The sequence below is a fragment of the Dicentrarchus labrax genome, unplaced genomic scaffold, assembly GCF_905237075.1.
Source record: "Dicentrarchus labrax unplaced genomic scaffold, dlabrax2021, whole genome shotgun sequence".
NCBI classification, from domain to species: domain Eukaryota; kingdom Metazoa; phylum Chordata; class Actinopteri; family Moronidae; genus Dicentrarchus; species Dicentrarchus labrax.
In genome coordinates, this window is record NW_026136721.1 from 9,859,196 (window position 1) to 9,873,402 (window position 14,207).

Sequence of the window (14,207 nt, forward strand, 5' to 3'; positions counted from 1 at the left end):
ACAGCATGCACACGCGCACACACACACACACACACACGCCCACACACACACACACACCGCACACACACACACACACACACACACACACACACACACACACACACACACACACACACACACACACACACACACACACACACACACACACACACACACACACACACACAAACACACACACCGCTGTGGCAACAAGGGTGTTGGGTAGAGCCAAAAGGGATGCAGGAGGTACAGTATGGGTGAGGGGTGGGGCTGTGCAACGGTTCCCTCCCCGCTTTAGATATAATAGACACTTCTCTCAGACCAACCTGACCAAGTAGACTGTACCAATCTCTGTCTGCTTTAGTAACCACAATGAATCTCTGATTAGGCATGAATGCAGTGCGACCTATCAGAACTGGCTCAAAAAAAAAAAAAAAAAAAAAAAAAAAACCCCATCCCAGGTCTGAGAGTGTGTCCAAGGGCCAACTCTGCCCCAACAGGGCCAACTGGCTATAACTGGGCACAACGGTACATCATTAAAAATGACAAGTTCTAAGTTAAAAAACAAAAAAACCTCATACTGAAAGCAATTAAATAAAATAGGATTTCCCCCCCAAAAAAGTTAACCTTTGTTCCTTTTAGAAAATAGTCAGTAGCCACGCTTAAATGAGGAGACTGAACTTAAAGATTATTTGGGAATGAAGAAATTAAAACAAAGTAGACTTCCCCCCTACCAAAAGAAAGAAAAGAATTGGTCTCAGCTACAGATGGGAGGGGGGCTCTTTGTGCTACACTGGAGTGGACAAGCTTTGTGGGGTTTATTTTAGTGAAGACATTGCAAAATAAACGTGTATACGATGGCCCCTTGTCCCCTGAGAGATCAGTCCTTACAAAACCACCACACAAAACTCTGTTCCTCTGGATTTCTATCAGAGGGTAAAGAACATTGGCAGCCCCCCCTTACCTACAAATACAGGTTACAACACTCATTTAGCTCATACCCACACTGAACAATGGCAAGGCTTTTTTTTTTTTTTTTTTTAAAGGAGGAGGGGAGCCAATTCATCAGGGGAACACAAACATTTTGAAAACTGGATCTCAATGCCATTTTTACATTTGGTTTAAAATATACAAGGCAAACAGCTGATGTAGAGCTTTGTAAAGAAGGCATTCAGGTCTCCCGTAGAGGTGGTGCGCTGTTCCAGAGTCCCCCCAGGTGGGACAAGACCAGTCTGGCCAGAAGTTGCGAGGTTGGCTGTGTGGGTGGCAAAAAAGGCCCTGCCGCGCCACTGATGGACTGACTGACTAACTGGCGGGCTGGCTAGCAGGCCAGCTGACTGACTGACTGACTGAGAGGCAGTTAAAGGGGAAGTATTAATGTTCACAGGACAGGGAAGGTCCACAAGGAAGTGAAGGTGGTGATGGTGACTTGTTGGAAGGGTTGGGGTGGGACTCGTCTCCTCTCTCTCTCTCTCCCCTCTGCCAGCTCTTACAACTCGTCATGTCCGTCGTCGTCCTCACCATCAGAGTCCTCGTCCTGTCCTTCATCCACATCATCCAAATCCTGTAGAGCAGAGGAGAGGGTGGTTGGTTAACACAGAATCAGACAAGCATGCAGCTCTAGTTTGTGGTGAATATGCGCTAAACTAGACTTTCAAGCCAGTCTGAACAAATGAAACCAGTCGTCACTCTGCAGAATGTGTGAACAACACTGCTCTGCATTTAGATGACATCATCGTTTTGCACAGCCATTCCTTCACGTCTAGTCTGAGGATAGGTGGGGTGAGGAGATGGGGTTGGGTGAGGAGATGTGTCAGAAGGCCCTAATGTTGACTGCAGCGCTGCACGTGCCACTTTCATCTGGAGGTTCCAGGCAAAGCCCAGTAAACAGCTCCGACAGCTGCAGACGGCTTAAGTGGACAGCATTCAGCTGGGCTGCAATTAGACTTCTGAGAAGGGGGGAGTGGTGGGCAAATAGTAGAGTGGAAAGGTGCTAGTACAGAGGGTCCCTCCTAATGTGTGCTGGGTGCAGCAGAGTTGTAACACACAGGAATGTGTTGGTAGAACTGGTCAAAGCTCAACATGCATCCTCTGCATCTTTAACCAGGATGTGGTGGAGAGTTTCTCATTGATTAGCTTTGCTTATTGTCCAATTTAAAATGTTGCACCTGGGTTAAGTTTGGGAAAGGTGTAATATTACTTTCATACTTGTCTCTGGCTACTCAACCTTGAGACCTTATGTATAATACTTGCTTTTGGTTTAGTTATGGTACCCCCCACCTCACAACAAAGCCAAGGGAGTCAAATCTAAGGTCACTAAGGCCTAAAATCCTCACAGGAGTTGGTCCTGTAAACCTATTTTGGGTACAGTCATGACACCAAATCTGCCTCCAAAAAGCAGTTTCGATGAGAGACGTGTGCATTCACATGAATCTGATGTCTTTACTTTCACATATGAAGACTCCACTCCAATAACATTATATTCAAATAATATCAAGAGGAATAATACACAGGTTATTGACTATGATATGGGGAGGCATGTTCTGTCTCAACATGTTACACTTAAAGTTGTTTCGAATAAAGAATAACAGTTTGAGTAAGAAAGATTCCTTCTAAACAAATTATTCATGGAACTCTAGAAAAAAAGATGACAACAGTCAGCCTCTAAATCCTCACACTGCAGCAGCTGTTGTTCTTGTTTTAGTCACTGCCATTTCCCTCATTTATGACTACCTCTTCAATATGAATATGTCCCAACTGGTGGTGGGTACTTGTACACAAACAGAACAAAGCTATACTGAATACACACACCTGGTCTTAACACAGTCCAACAGAGTACTGCATACAAAGTTAGATTTCTGTGTGAGCACACAGATTCTTTTATGTGGTCTGGTACAAGGAGAGCCATTACATCAAGATGAACAGATTAAAGTCTTGATGCATTCATCAAAGCTCAGATAGCCTGAGGGCGTTTAGTTAACAATTCAGACATTTGTGTGCAACTGTTTTGTTTTTACAAAAACATCAAAAAAGGGACAGACCACTGTTTTCACTATTGACCACAGCTTCTTCTCACGAGGCTACAGCCATGCTGTAAAAGCACTGCTTCCTATAAAATGTGTAAATGCATCTCCAGGGTTTCAGCAGGGTACATTTAAGACCTTTTTAAGGCTATTATGAATGCAATTTATTTTATGAATGTATTTTACGTACATACTGGCAAAAAAAAGTGAGAAAGAGAGTAGGTTCCACGTCAGTTTTGTTATGTAGTTTGATCAATACATATTTTGTGCAAAGCCAGACTGAGTATAAAGAATACAACAATTAATCCAATACATTTTAAAATCATATTTACAACATATTAAGGTCTAAAATTGAGATCATTTGATGTTAAGAGTTTTTGCAGACACACTGATCTCTCAGTTGAGATTATCTTACCTCTGCGTCCAGGTCGTCCTCGTCGTCTGCTGCAGGGGCACCGCCCTCCTTACCGCCGCTCTCCAGGAACTTGGTGAAACCTTCCAGTGTTCTCTCCCCATTGTAATCAATCACCTGTTTATCAGATATTATTTTTGATTATTATTTTAACTTACAAAATTGTGTCTTGTGTCTTTCACACTAATTATGTATCATATCATAATTGCATAATCTGTTAAAATAGTTGCAATATGATTAATTTTTTACCATATCGTGCAGAACTACTCATCTCCACCAACCCAAGAAATGTCTATAGAATGCAAGCATGACTGCATTTAAATGAAAATATCACTGAGCCTTTGACCCTTCACAATGTCATTTAAAAGCAGCCAGTAAACTTTGGCAATCTGTCTCCAAATGTTGCCAGTAAGTTGTCGAGAGGTGATCTATGAGCAGTGACACAGCAACAAGCCAGTGGGATGATTACTAAAATAAGGTTGCACATGAAAAGGATACTCGAAGGACATCTGGAAAGCAACCAATTTAGTTTTTAGTTATTTAATCGGTAATTTAATCGGTTATTTCATAACCCTAATGACCTACACAGCCCCTCATGCCTGCCACTGTAGCTCCAGCACCAGCACTAGCCTTTCTCAGCCTTCTCCTGGGTCTTCTGCATGCTTCCTCTAAGTAGGGTCACAGGCTAATCCTTAAGACTTACTATGGGGTGGCCCCAGTATATAGTTTACTCATTTAAGATTGCTAAATTGAAAGCTGGCACGTGAAGGCCTGGTCAATAAAGGAGAGCTATGGAGAGAGGCAGGTGCAGGTTGAGCACAGAGTCTCTATGTGAGTGAAGTCATGGAGCAGGAATCTATAAGAACCAAACACCAATATAATGGTGCAGAAACCAGCAAGGCCAGCAAGCTCAGGTTTCTGCACATGGTTAACACTGCTAAATCAAGAGGCACTAATGGGAGCGAGGCCTGTATGGCAATGATGCTGGATCCAAATAACCACCCAGATCACTGTAACTCACAACTGCAAATGGCCTGTAATGCATAAGAGGGCGAACCCAATAATTAAGGGTGAAGAAAGGATCGAAGGATCATACATCAGTCAACACAAATGGACATGTTTACAGAAGATGCTCAAATTAAGAGAGATGACACCAATCAAATATTCAATCTCTCTCATAGATCAAATGTAACACCTCCTCAACCCACCTTGCGCTCGTCTCCTGCAGGGAAGAACTTAAGAGTGGGGAAGCTGTGGACTTTGACTGCCTCAATCTCGTTGGCTGTAGAGTCCATCTTAGCCACAATGACGTCAGCACTGTCCTTATACTTCTCTCCCAGCTTCTCCCAGATGGGAGTCAGCTGTTTGCAGTGTCCACACCAAGGTGCATCTGGAAAACCACACACAAAGCAAAAATTAGAAACAAAAGTACACCTGGATTTGCTTTAAGCTCATTGTGATATTGACCACTGAACACACTTATCGTGTCATATGTTTTCATTAACTGGGGCACTAGGCTGTGTGGGTGTTTGATCTGAGACAGGTCTGTACAACCTAATGCAATGTATAGCTGGAAGCAGGCAAACATGCACTGAACATGTCACATGTAGCCTCAGCTTCATGGCCTTGTTCCCCTTTGACTGGCTGGGAACCCCCGACAGTCAGGAAATACAGGCCTACCCTGCTGTGCATCACAGGCCATAAGCTGTATATTACAGTCAGCAATGGAAAAATTCCTCCAAAAATAGTGCAAATTTGAATGTGGATCACTATAAAAATAATCCCTCAGAGAGAGATATATATATATTATATATATATATATATATATTTTTTTTTTTTTTTTTTTTTCTTCTTCTAAGTGTCTGGTAACAACTTAATTTGCAGAGAGTGGGCTGAGTCACCCCCTAGTATCAACTCTTAGGTATTTGGAAACTGCTTGGCACAGGCAAGTAAGGAAGGGCAAGATTACAGTTGACACTAGAGGCTTTGCCAACTCTCTCATATGAACAACTGAGCCTCAACTGCAAGAAAATACCACTTTAAAAACAGGTGAATCTCCTCAAAAAAGATGATTCGTTAATGTGTTTCAATGGTGTTAAAACACTGCAGACAAGAGGAGGCTCTTACAGAATTCCACAAAGACATTCTTGGAAGAATCGAAGACGACCTCCTCGAAGTTTTTGCCAACCAGAACTTTGACGGGGGTTTTGTCCCAGTCTTCAGGGATGTCCTGACTCATGAGGTGGGGCTGGGAGAGTGAATATAGAAAGTTAGTCATATTAATGCATTAAAATACCCAATGCTTAATTAAGTATTAAACTCATGGTCCTGTTTTGTCAACAGTATTTACAGCACATTACTAAGCTCAATAAAAAAACCATTAACATGATGAAGGATTCATTGCTTGAGGTCATCCAAAGAAACTCAGCACTTGTGTGTATAATTGTCCTCACTATTATAAAACTTCCAGCATTAAATCAAACCTTATTCATGAATGTGTAAGTATATCTATAACATAACCAGCCACTCCTCTCTCCCTCACCTTGAGTTTGCCCTCAGTGAACAGTGTGCAGAATGCGGTGATGCTCTCTGCTGTGATGGCGTCGCTCTCTGGTTTGTATTTGGTCATCTCGTCCTCCAGGGTGATGAGGCGGATGGCGGGGCACTCCTCTTTCTTCAGGCCAAAGAACTCCAGGATGCGCTGGTTGTCGTCCACGTCGCTGTCGATGAAAATAAACAGGATCTGGACAGGGGAGACGGAAGAGTTCAATATTTGATTTTGTCATCCATAAATATCCAGCCTGAGAAAAGTCTTGTATACAGAATGTGCGTCAATCACATTTGACAGGTTAAAAGGCAGAGTGCAATCTGAAAGACTGGAAGGTGTTTTCAGACTGTTCACCTACCTGACCCTTGAATCCCTCTGCGGCTTTCTTAAACTGGTCCATTTTGGCCTGGAAGTCTGATGCAGCTTTGGGCAGAAACATGAGGATGTGGGACTTGATGTCTCCACCGAAGATTTTAGGGGCGGTCTGCACAAAACAGAAACATATAAGTTTGACATGTGGACTTGGACTTGTTTGGTTTACTGTTGTGGACAGTAGTGTGGACACGATGGTCACGTTGATGTGCACGGTCACAGTCATTACCTGCTCAGTGAACTCGATGACCAGAGGCAGCTGGTTGCCCTTGACAAAAGCCAGGAGTTTTTCTTTGGTCAGCTCTCCATCAAAGGTATTGCGTCCTTCATCAAACTGTAAAGGAAACATGGTAACACTTAGATAAAAATATTATCCACCCGTCTTGTCTGCCTGTGAACACCAAATATATTTACCACACAAACCACTTTATAATCCCCTGGTAGTCCCCAGCTGACGAAAGAGCCAGAAGCCCAAATGGACCTTTATTAAGTGTTAAGAATAGCAGTGGTACAGCTGTGCCAAGCAGCCCTTACTTACTGGCATACAATAGGAAAAAGTTAGGCCGGTGGCATGCCGCCAGCCCTGCGGCCAGCCCTGCGGCCAGCCCTGCGCCCACTGACCAGGGCTGTGAAACTCAAACCTCCCATTGCAATAAACAAGTGAAAGACCCCAGCTGTTTATTAAAGCTGAGCTCCAGCTTGGGGAGGGTTTGCCCAACTGCAGGCAACGAGCCCACATGTCAGCGGTGTTTGTGTCGGGGTAAAGTTACCAACATGGATCAAAGGCCAGACAATGGCAGTGGGAGGACTGAGCCTTGGGTCCATGTGCCAAAATGAAACATTACCATCCATAAATCAAGGAGATATTTATAGTTTGCTGTCTCTTGTTTTGTTGTTGTCTCTCAACTGGGACTGCATAAAGTTATTATTTCATTACTGATCTACTGCAAACTAGAAAATGTTAGAGTGACACCCATCACAGGGTACCGAACAAACAGTGAAATAAAGCATGGCTGTTAAAATGAACTGAAATGAATGATCAAAATGGAATAAGCAGTATGTACCATATATAAAACCAATCTGTGTGAAACAAAGGGTAAATGGACTACAATTGTATAGCACCTAAAAGCAGTCCCAAGCACGTTACAAAGACTCACATTCACCCACGCCCACATACACTGATGACAGTGTTACGGTGCATGTTAGGAGCCAGGAGGGGTTCAGCGTCTTGCCAGTGATTGAATCACCAACCTGAGTTAATTACACATTTTACTTTTTAAAGTTTTTAAAACATTTGAAATTATTCATTCTATTTTGATGAATTTGAAGATTTATGTTGTAAATGGAATTAATTGCATTTCACCATATTCACACCCCCTTTTACATTGTTTAGGGATGGGAATGGATAGGATTTTACCGATACCAGTAATAATATTAATTCTATAATTTGGTCCAATTCTTTATCAGTTGCATTACTGATTCCTGTGGCAGGTGATAATGGTAAAAGGGTGCAACTGTACGCTCATTACCCATTTCACACTGATGGAATCTGAACAAAGAGTTGCAAACCTTTGAGCTTCTATGAGATTATATGGACATATTTAAGCAGATGCTTTTCTGTTAGCATAGCAGAGCTGCAACGATTAGTTGTCAACTATTAAATTAATTATTAAATCGCCAACTATTTTGTTAAGTTCTAAATATTATTTCAGCTTCTTCTCTAGTTTCTTAAGTCAGATATGACAAAAATAAGACATTTAAAGACGTCACGTTGGGCCTCGAGAAACCGTGATAAATGTTTTTTCCCCCCATTTCCTGACACTTTATGGTCAAAACAACTTAAATAAATTAAATAGAAAAAATGATGGAGAGATTCATGGATAATGAAAACAATCATTAGTTGCAGCCGTAGAGCATAGTGAGCAAAGGAAAGGCAAAAAGAGCTTGTAAACAGGATATTTGTTGCTGTGAATGAAGGATTTCAGGATTTTAAAAGGTTTAATTAATCAGTGTCACATTACTCGGTTGCTTTATTTATTGGCGGACCTACTGGATCTTGACCTAATTTGACACATTTGCATGCTGACTGAGATACAGTTTTGCTGATAAGAAAGTGAAATGATCTGACCTATTCAGCAAGGGATGGTTGTAGTCAGTAACTGCAATACAACAGAAGCATCGCCTCTGAGGGAGAAAAAAAAAATCCCATCTTGTGTAAATTTCAATGAACACATGGGAAGAAGGAAAAGGTGGCCAGTTTGGGCTAGACAGAGCACACAGCTGCCATTCATTCATCCTCTGCTCATAGCCAATGGGACTAGTCAAATGGGGTATCATCATCTAATACAGCTCCTTACCATTCATCACCATCAGCTCAACATGCTGAAGTCATTCACTGGGTGGGTCGAGCAACAGGCCCAAAGGCAGGGGCACATCTAAAACGTTGAAGCACCTCAGACGAGCCGAGATTAGCAATGGAGGGCGGATACTGTGAGGTCGGCAGCATCGTGTTACCAAGGTGTAGATCAAAAACACCGGGGCGTCTTCAGCAGCCCGTCTGTAAACACTTCACATGCTGAAGCAAGGCCACCGATAACCTATTTTCAATATATTTTGATTACACCTGGGAAAGTGAGTAAATACTTAAGATAAATATATGTCAACCAATTTGGAATTATAAGATGTCCGGCTTTGTCCATATGGCTGAATAGACATTGATGTAATATTTGTGCTTTCGGCAATCTAAATTAATTATTAGTGAAGAAATAAACTTAGAGTGTGCAGTCACCTTCTTGAAGAGGACAACGCTGTCCTTGGACACCTCAAACTTGCTGTAAATGGCATCGTCGGATGTGATGGCGAAGGGAATGTCGTCTATGGCTTCAGCTGCTTTTTCGTAGGCCTTGGCACCGTCGGAGTTAAGATCCTGAAGACACATATAAACTTCCTTTAATATAAAGCAGTGTGCAAGTGATCTTCAATGTTTTTTAACATTTAAAAAGGCAGTAAGGCTCTTCAGATGGTTTGAAATCAACAAAGCCTACTGACAAAGACGATGCCAGAAAAGTTATATTTGAATAATGAAGATACTGAATAAACAAACTTCATGCATTTTGAGATATTACACACATCAACCATCCAGTAATCTGTACAGAAAATGTTTATACAATATAAAAACAAAAGGAAGGAGATTCATTACAAAAAGGGGGAGATCAGAATTGTACCTTAAAGAATCCAATGACTGCAACCTCACTGTCAGCAATCAGAGACTCTGCCTCTGTGACTGCAGACAGCGTGGTGACGGCCGGGCCGGTGCGCTTCTTCAGCCAGCTGACGATGTCCTCTGCCTGCCTGCCAGCTGCAGGACAACAAAACTCATTAACTCAAGTACTTCTGTACACACAGGCATCACGTTGACTTGTCAAAAGCTAAACTGATGAACTAAAATGACCAAAATATGGACAATGTGCCATCAGCTATCTGGCTTCAAAGTAGGAACATTTTTTAGTATTTGACTCGCACTGATACTTTTTACTGACTATTTGTACTAAAGACCAGCTGAAAAGTTTGAATTGAACCACCTCATGTATCACGCCACACAGGTAATAATTTTAACGTTTTGTCATGTTGTCAATTTCCCTGTAGGGATCAATATCGCGCACAGTTCATTCATCATGAACAATTCTTGTTGCTGTTGATGAAGTGTATATTGTCAATATACTGTATTTTGCTATGGTTTTATTGCCCAGGCCCAGCTATAGTGAATTTGCACTGTCTCTACTGTAGTCAAACTGAAGACATGAAAACACACCCTTCATACATTTTCCAGCTTGTCAGAAAAAAAGCTAAAATATGCCAACACCAACGACAACACCACTTCTGCAAACCTCTGGTTAACAGCTCTTTTAAATTCAACTGACTAACAGAAGTGGCTCATTTGTTTTTACTTTCAAACCCGAGCACCACATTGTATGATCATTCAATTAGAATACAAAGACAAGGCAATCAAAAGGCAAATATGCGTTTACCTTTCTTTGGAGTAACACTGTAAGACTGAAATTAAACTGGACTTAAGATAGACCTGGCTGTCAGACTGAACCAGTGATGCAACATGGTAGCAATTTCACTGAGAAACACATGTTGATGAAGTGATACAGCAGGCAGTCTTGGCGCAATGCTGTGAGGTCTAAGGCGGTGCGTGGGAGAGGGATGTTTCTAGAAGCTGGACTCAAGTCATAGTAGTAATTTTCTCCCCCAGCTACTCTCCCTAGCCTTTCCAAACCGAGCCTTCCCTGGGCCAGTGGAGAGGAGGCAACAGCGACGTGAGGAACTGCACATATCTCTGCTGGTTCAGAGTCAGCATGAGAGGAACGTGCAGGGAAGGCCCAACCCACATTTTGACTCGGTCATTTTGCTAAAAGCTGATTGGCTGCCTTGCTGTTTATGCTGCTGTGCATATCATATTACCAGCATAAAGAAAGTCAATAGGGCTTGCCTACGAGTGTCAAATCTGATCCGTTTTCCGTCTGTGGAGCATTTCATAACATGCTACTATGAAATAATATTCACTCACTTCACTATGAAATAATATTCACTCACTTCACTATGACAAGAGTTTCTCAAGATTACATCACTTTGTGAAAAAATTCTACCATTCATTAAAAAGGTGCACTGGGTAGAGAAAAAACGATGGGGAAGAAGAAAGTTTTATGCTGTAATTTATAGGACAATAAGAAGATTATAACCTAAATCTTAATACAACATAAAAGTAAACAGACACCTAATTTCCCACTACCGCCTCCAACTTCTAAATGGTCTTTCTCATGCAAGTGCAATCAATTTTAAATAATATATATATAAAAAACAAACAAAACAAAAAAAATCACAATAATCCTCACCAGAATACTCTTTGGGTGACTCCTTCTCTCCGCCCTTGTAGAACTTGATGGTGGGGTATCCCCGGACGCCATAATCTTGGGCCAGTTCGGTCTCCTCTGTGGCGTCCACCTTACCCAGGCGGACCGCTGAACCCTCGGCCTTCAGCATGCCAGCGGCCTTGGCGTACTCTGGAGCCAGGGCCTTGCAGTGACCACACCATGGGGCATCTGTAGGAGTATCAGGAGGGAAATTAGCAGGTCACATACAGTGGTTTGCACTGTTGTAAATCTGATCAAAGGGGTTGATCAATCAAGCACAAAAAGTCCTATTGATCACCCACTCAAAAACACTTGATAAATGCCTTTGCTATTGACCAAGACCCTGTCCTGCTCGTACGTAGCAGAGCAGATCAATGCACAGAATTGATTTTAAAAGCTATTTTAATAATTGATTATAGGTTGAGCAAACACTTTTTTCAGTGATTTAAATGTGAGGATTTTCTGCTTTTCTATACTGTATTGTTTTAACTGTTACTTAAATATCTCGGGGGGAACAAGCAATTTCATTCTATTCTGACATTTTATAAACTAAACATATTTTCATACAACGTTTGATGAAGTTAGTTTGCAACCTTTTTTAATTGACTAGTTTGAAAGAGAACTTGGAGGATTACATATCCTAGTGGCTGGAGCAGACTACCATACAAATGTGGGATAATTTAATTTGCACTGTGGCTTCACATGTTAATTTGTAAGCCAATGTGCCCAATTGAACATTGTACAAGTCTGAACACAAATTCCAAACAGATAATCAACCTAATCGCAAGTGACACGTCAAATAAAATGACCTGCATTGCATCACCTTAAATTCTTGACAACGCTTCCTTGTTCCAGGACAGTCAATATAAACGCACAGATGAACTTTTGTAAAGTACACGTCAACCTAGCTCCACATCCCAACTCAGATCCCGCCCAGCTGAGAAATAGGTGGGCAAACAAAGCCTTCAGCCCTCCCATCCTGAGCTCATTGGAGAGTCTTCCTCACGGCCATCTGTGACTGGCCCACTGGTTCGTCAGTGAAATGTGTGTCTGTGTGTGAGAGCAGGTCAACAAGCTGACAAAAGTGTAGCGGGATGGGCCTGCAGGCTATGAAGAAGTGGCCCATTACAGCTTGCGGTTTGACACAAAACCTCTCTGTGTATAATGAGAAGAAATGAATTACCCCAAGACAAGAACTGAACTTACATTCAAGTGAATAAGACTTTTAGGCTTCAGTAAAAGTGAAACTTGCAGTATGAAACCACAGCAGGCAATCGAAACTTAAGTAATCCCGCACTTTTCTGATTCACCTGAGTTATTCCTTTCGCTTCTGGCGTTAATAATTGTGTTAATAATTGTGTTATTACAGCATTATCCCGGCGGTAAAGTGATCGTGGCCGACTTCTCAAAATGCAATATGTTGCGCTGCTATTAGCTAACTTACCTATAACACTCTGGAGCTATAGCGAAGTCAAAGCAAGACTATGGCTTAACAGAAACTGCATTATCATTAACATTAGTTGGTAAAAAAAAAAAAGGTTTGGGGTTACGATGTTGTGGCAAGTTTCGTAACCCAGTCAGAATCGGTTTGCACTTCGAGGATACTCGGTGCTAGCTAACGTTTGCCAAATTTAATGACAAATAGTCTGACAAAGAAAGAAATAACGCAGTCTGATTAACAGTGCACGTCAATCTTTATCACACAGTCTGAATGTGAGACGGATCCACACATGGATGCAAAAATGAGCACGACATCAGTAAGTTAGCCACTAACGGCGGCAACTTGTCAGAAGTGTCAAAGTTTAATGCTAACATTAAGCAAGGCTTCATTTAGCTAGCTAGCCAGGTAACCGGTGAGCCTGCTGCAGACACCTAGCTTTAGCTTTAGCTGGAGAGATGTGATAGCTGTTGTTACTCACAGAATTCAACCAAGAGGTTGGGGTGAGCTGCCAGAGCCTCGTCGAAGTTACTTTTCTTCAGCACCAGGACATCTTCTTCCTCAGCGATCTCAGCCCGGCTGGCCACCGCCAGTGTGCAGAGGAGCAACAACTTCAACATAGTTACCGTCGAGTATTCTTCCTGACAGAGAGCCGAGAGCTGCAGACACGGTCGGCTACGGTTGAGCTGGGAAATTGGTCTTCGTTTTGGTCTGTTTCCTTGTTTAAGGTTGGGAGAGTAGCTGGTATTTTGTGTCTACCGCTACTAACGTGGCATCGCACGCAGAAACCGGAGGGGTCAGACGTAGTGCGCATGCGCATTTATCAGGCCGAAAGCAGTTCGTGTTGAAATGTGACTGGACCGCAGCGAGCTGCACCTGGAAGTGAATGAGCGGCGCTCCCTGCTCTCCGCTGGCATTCCTACACATCAGCCCTGAGTGATAACACACACGGATCATGGAAAACTGTATGGAAAACATGATCTTTAAGCATCCACACCTCTTAAACCGAGTGCTTTATATTTCAACGCAGTTTCGATCATATTGCAGCTATATCACGAAGTAGGCTATTATTTCTGTTTATCCAAATGTGTCCAAAAAACTGCATGTTCTATAAGAAAACGTAAACTATGTGGTAATTTGGGTATTTCCAGTATATTTCTGACTCTGGGCTATGGGGTATATGCAGCTGATGCAACTATGGAGGGAGGTGTTTGGAAATATATGTGTTTTTGTGTTTGCAAAGGGGACAGGGCAAAGTCTGAATGATTAGTAACACTTGTATGTCACATGATGTTTTACTAAAATCTCTGCTTACGCTCTGGTAAAGCAATCACTGAAAAGGAGCTTATATATTAGGCTACCATTGATATTATTATGTCCTGGTGAGGCTGGTTAAAGGGTTGCTTCGCCCAAATAACAAAAAGCCAAGAAAACCTCATTTAGCCACAAAAGCTGCGGTTCTCAGATATAACCATTGACAGTATATCTAACTAATACACTACAGGAGTTCAGGAATACA

At 42.1% G+C, this 14,207-nt stretch overlaps 1 protein-coding gene across 1 annotated transcript; it reads right to left on the reverse strand.

The window, feature by feature from the left end:
* Positions 1-426: 426 nt before the first annotated feature.
* Positions 427-13,501, reverse strand: p4hb (prolyl 4-hydroxylase, beta polypeptide). Its single transcript, XM_051384323.1, has 11 exons — positions 13,170-13,501; positions 11,233-11,439; positions 9,559-9,692; positions 9,123-9,260; positions 6,564-6,668; positions 6,321-6,446; positions 5,957-6,157; positions 5,542-5,662; positions 4,623-4,804; positions 3,418-3,531; positions 427-1,543 (listed from the first exon to the last, which is right to left on the reverse strand). Exons 1-11 carry the CDS (start codon positions 13,306-13,308, stop codon positions 1,469-1,471), a joined length of 1,542 nt encoding a protein of 513 aa, XP_051240283.1. The 5' UTR covers positions 13,309-13,501; the 3' UTR covers positions 427-1,468.
* Between the last annotated feature and the right edge of the window lie 706 nt (positions 13,502-14,207).

Excerpts from the sequence above, each read along its gene's own strand:
- p4hb (XM_051384323.1), bottom strand. The coding sequence starts at position 13,308 with ATGTTGAAGTTGTTGCTCCTCTGCACACTGGCGGTGGCCAGCCGGGCT. Across the intron at positions 9,261-9,558 it reads CAGTCATTGGATTCTTTAAG|GATCTTAACTCCGACGGTGC; the intron begins GTACAATTCTGA and ends ATGTGTCTTCAG. Across the intron at positions 6,669-9,122 it reads GCGTTGTCCTCTTCAAGAAG|TTTGATGAAGGACGCAATAC; the intron begins GTGACTGCACAC and ends TTTCCTTTACAG.